General features: G+C 41.6%; 1 protein-coding gene across 1 annotated transcript; it reads left to right on the top strand.

Moving 5' to 3' along the window:
• Positions 1 to 223: 223 nt before the first annotated feature.
• On the top strand, positions 224 to 4,766 carry LOC143018269 (uncharacterized). The gene is made up of 5 exons (XM_076173541.1): positions 224 to 310; positions 976 to 1,083; positions 2,071 to 2,157; positions 3,399 to 3,528; positions 4,059 to 4,766. Exons 2-5 carry the CDS (start codon positions 993 to 995, stop codon positions 4,078 to 4,080), a joined length of 330 nt encoding a protein of 109 aa, XP_076029656.1. The 5' UTR covers positions 224 to 310; positions 976 to 992; the 3' UTR covers positions 4,081 to 4,766.

Here is a 4,766-nt window from a genome sequence, read left to right as displayed (position 1 = left end):
GGTTCATTAAATTCCACGCCACAAAGTCCTCTGTAAGGGGAAACCTTCCTAGCCTTCCGATAAGGGGGAGTTTGTGACGTTAAACCATATCATCAAACCAAGTTTAACTTGAATATATAAATTTTCTCTGGTCAAAGACAAGTGTTCACTGAGGTATAAATCAAATGACATCACTGCTTGGGGTAGAAGAGGGATTTCTCGGAGGTTGGCAACAGTCCCGCGGCGAATTTCAAACGAGAGAGTTGCTCACTACTCCACTAGTCACGGAAACTTCTATCATTTCAGATCCTCCGTCCGTGTCTCCTAACAAGTAATGTTTTTGTTTTGTCTCTGTCTCTATTTCTGTCGCTGTCTCTATGTCTGTCTGTGTGTTTCTTTTTCTTATTTTGCGTGTCTATGTCTTCGTGTGTATGTTTCTAAGTGCCTGCGTGTTTGTCTCTGTCTATATGTCTGTCTCTGTTTCTATGTATTAATCCCTGTGTCTTAGTTTCTGTGTCAATCTTTGTGTCTAGGGGGCCTGGTGAATAGAAATTTGTGTTTGGGCAGTTTATAGAAGTTGAATAGAATCGCCCGGTGGTTGACAGAATAAACCTACAACAGATCGAGATTGGTTGGAAAGTGTCCCGTCCAAAGCATTTGCTTAGTTTACTTATTGGGGTCGCAATATTTATCGCAGAGGTAATTTGACACGAGGCTCAACAAAAAAATTTCTTACCCAAGTAGTTTCTGCTCAAACCAACTTGCAAAAATTGAGACTCGGCCCCGTGTAAAGCGGCTTTTTAGCATCGCTAAATGTTAGTTGTGTCCAAAATTGGCTTACGCAGACTTTGCAAAAGCTTCATAGATTTCAATTCTGTTAATCTTCAAATTAATTGTGACTATAAGAAATCTGCTGCCTTATGTCGGCATTTATGTTTAATACCTTCATGTTTCTTATAGCTGTCAGTGTTGAAGTATAATTTTCTTCGTCCAAAGGATCGATTATCACCACCATGATGCTGGGCCTGAACTCGGTCACAAGAGTGGCTCTGCTTCTGATGTGGGCGTCCTGTGTCGTCACGGCTCAAGGCCAGCCTGAAGGAAGTAAGTGGTTAAAAGTGTTAAGACATTTCTTCTGCTTTTTAGATGTCGCTCAGTCCTACGGTGTCTCATTTCGTGTTTAGTTCTTCCATTAAACTCTCCAGCCTGTGGTTTTCTGAAAGAGTTCTTACACTGCAAGTATAAATCTTAATTTTCTTCATGTTGTTCAATGTCCAAGTCTCGGATCTGCTTGGGTAGTATTTAAATATATTCAGTAGCACATTACCCGTAAGCGCACAAGGCAATGTAAATATATATGTATATATATATATGATTAAACTTTGCAGCAGCTTCTGCATTCACGAGTTTCTTGCTGACATGTTCAACTTTTCTAATACTTGAACGTTGGATATCGTTGAGTTGTCTTATTATATGTCCAAACTTCATTTTAATCATAGCTGCCTGAAAGAGGACCTGCTACCCTACTATTGTGATATACATATATATATATATATATATATATATGTATATATATATATATATATATATATATATATGTATATATATATATATATACATACATATTCATATACTTATATGTATAAATGGTTGATGAAAGAGTATTGAGATGGTTTGGCGTTTGGACATATGGAAGTAATGAGTGAAGAAAGATTAGTAAAAGAAGTGTGAAAGACAGAAGTGGATGGGGTGAACAGGAGTGGGTGACCGAGGATGAGATGGATGGATGGGGTAAATGGAGCGTTGAAAAAGAGGGGGATATCTATTAGAGGAAGAAAGGGAGAAGATAAGGTAAGTGTGAGTTGAGAAAGGTTGCATATGGAGGATGCTGTGATGCATGGAGGAGAGTGGGTGACAGAGTAGTTGTGTGTAAATGATATTTTGACGCAGCCCAATAACTGATAATCTTTGTGTTCATCGACTACTTTTAGTTCAAGTTTCTTCTGTTGATGTTCTTGTTTTTGTTCTGTTGTGAATTCGTGTTTGATCTAATCATGCTTAAGATTTTTATATATCTTTCTTTTCATACAGTCGGGTTGAGTTGTACCGATGATACTGACTGTCGAGGTCGCCTTGTCTGTTGCGACGGGGTGTGCATTCCATTTTGCGAAGGACCAGGTAAGTCAACGAAAGACATTCCCCTCTTTCCCAATACATTTTTTACCCCATCCATCCATCTTATTCTTGATCGCCCTCTCATGCTCGCTCCTACTTCTGCCTTCCACACTTCTTTTACTAATCTCTATTCAAAAATTCTTTCCATGTGTCCAAACCATCCCAGTACTCTTTCATCAACCCTGTCTCCAACTCCCTTGCCACCCCCGCTCTCCTCCTCACCCCCTCATTTCCCACGCTATCCAGCCTCGTAACCTCTATCATACTTCTCAGGCACCTAATCTCAAACACATTCAAACTCCTCCGTTCTTCCTTTCTTATGTTCCATGTTTCTGTCCCATACAGTGAGGTCGGCACAATCACACCTTCATACAACAAAATATGTGTGGGACACTAGAGTTGTTTGGGTCACGAGTAGCAGGCTGGCAGGGATGACGTGTCATAGTCCCTAGATCTCCCCCAGTGTATCAATCTTTGTAGTATATTAGTATGTAGCATGTCTGAACAAAATACCAGAAGATGCCTAATGTATGGGTAATAATGTGACCTTACACGCACACACACACTCAGCTCCTCGCCCACGAAAGTTGGAGTAACGACTCGCAGCACAGCGATACTGAAATTATTTCAGCCCCGGGCGAGATTCAAACCCGAACCTCCATAGTGGCAGCCGAGAACTCAACCTCCACGCCATCGAAAGAGAGAGAGAGAGTGTGTGTGTGTTTGTGTGTGTGTGTGTGTGTGTGTGTGTGTGTGTGTGTGTGTGTATTCACCATGGTATTTTTTTTATCACGTGTTGGACTCGTGGTCGACAGCTATTTCCCTCCCAGAAGAGAGCTCAGAGCTCGTATGACTGATCTATGGGTAATGCTGTGACCTTACACGCACACACACACCCAACTCCCCACCCACGAGAGTTAGAGTAACGACTCGAAGCGCAGCGATATTGGAATTATTTCAGCCCTGGGCAGGACTCGAACCCGGAGCGCTGTAGTGACAGTCGGAGACTCTACCAACCGCGCCACCGAGTCGTGTGTGTGTGTGTGTGTATGTGTGTGTGTGTGTGTGAGCGTGTATGCAAATTTGATTTTTAGCAATATCTCTCATAGATGTTCAAAATAATGAATACATTTGCCCTCGGTCTTATGTCTCACTTTTTGATTTACCAACAATATTACCCTCGGTATTTTAAGTAATGTTTAATTCTTATTCTTATTGTGTGCCGTTACGTGCTCGCCTGACAGGACCCGATCGTTGTTGTCCTGAAATTCAACCGGATCAACCGAGTCCATGCACTCAAAGCTGCATTGACAACGGTATCTGTGAAGGAGTCCTTGTGTGTTGCTACAATGGCTGTGGACATGTGTGCACAAAGTAAGCATAACTGCTGCTTATTCTTTTTTTTTTTTTTTTTTTAATGACGAAAGTTTTCTTTCCCTGCTGGCAACTTGCTTGTATTACCCTCTGCCTACGATCCATCCTTTTACTTTTGTTTCTATAGTGTTTGATTTTTCGCTTCCGATCCACCTAGTTGGACCATAACGAAAGATCTAGTCTGGCAAAGAAGTGGTTTTAAACCTCCTACCCCAAATGGCTTAAGCAACCAACAGTGCCATTAGTATTGGTGAAATGAAACCATTGTGCATTATAAGACAACTATCCTTTCGTTGGACCTCTTCACACATTAATAAAGATGGTCGCATCTGTCAAATTTGTGTATTGGTTTGACGTAATCTTTTCATTTAGTTTCTACAAAATTAACTCATGGGTGTGCGTATGTACAGACATAAACAAGAATTGCTACGGGAGCAGAGTGCTGCAAATTGAACGAGCATTTTTACATGCGAGAAATCAAAATTCTCGACTGCCGTGACCTTTGTTAACATTCTTTTATCTTCTTCCAGACCCCGCTCAAATTGCCACTAGTTCGAGCTGATGTTCTGACTGATGGTCATCAACACTACCCGGAAGATTCATCTTAACAGTGTTCCATCTAGGATGTAATGAGATCACCCACACGTGCAACAGCAGCAATATCACCAACCATATAGTCAACTTGTGTGGTGAAAAACTGATTGTACTAGGTCAAAGAATAAAAGCATGTCTTCAGCTTTAAGCCATTATTATTCCTCTGGAGCATAAGTGTCCACTCAGCTGATTAGAATCACCTGGGTTTAGCCAGAATAAAACTCTTAGACACGCCCGTTCCGCGTGTTATTCGAGAGTGCTCCTTCCTCACAATTCACACGGTAAGCGGTGGAGGCCTAGTGTAAAAATGGGGAACAGCACAGTTCGTCAGCAGTCAACACGACTTGGAATCCCTTTTTAGGGATCACCTGCTCAACCCACACGGAGAGGAGGCAAGAATAGATGCCATAAGCGTGGCCTCCCCAACCTATGGGAACTCGAGGGGCTGGAGTCTGATCTCCGGAATGGGTCGCCTGTGTTTTTATTTCACACTATTAGATATTGCCTCTGCCATCCTACCACATTGATATATTTTCGTTTGTCTACCACTTGTATGCGGGTGGTTAATAAAAGTATATTACAAAGGGAAAATAGTGTATTAGTTAAATCAAAGCACTACAACAAAACGTGTGTACACTTAGAAG

Source organism: Oratosquilla oratoria, chromosome 34, assembly GCF_046742065.1.
Source record: "Oratosquilla oratoria isolate Oo_2021 chromosome 34, ASM4674206v1, whole genome shotgun sequence".
Classification (NCBI taxonomy): Eukaryota; Metazoa; Arthropoda; class Malacostraca; order Stomatopoda; family Squillidae; genus Oratosquilla; species Oratosquilla oratoria.
Note: the sequence above shows the minus strand (reverse complement) of the source record. Positions and strands in the feature narration are given on the sequence as shown.

Excerpts from the sequence above, each read along its gene's own strand:
- LOC143018269 (XM_076173541.1), top strand. The coding sequence starts at position 993 with ATGATGCTGGGCCTGAACTCGGTCACAAGAGTGGCTCTGCTTCTGATG. Across the intron at positions 1,084-2,070 it reads TCAAGGCCAGCCTGAAGGAA|TCGGGTTGAGTTGTACCGAT; the intron begins GTAAGTGGTTAA and ends CTTTTCATACAG. Across the intron at positions 2,158-3,398 it reads TCCATTTTGCGAAGGACCAG|GACCCGATCGTTGTTGTCCT; the intron begins GTAAGTCAACGA and ends CTCGCCTGACAG.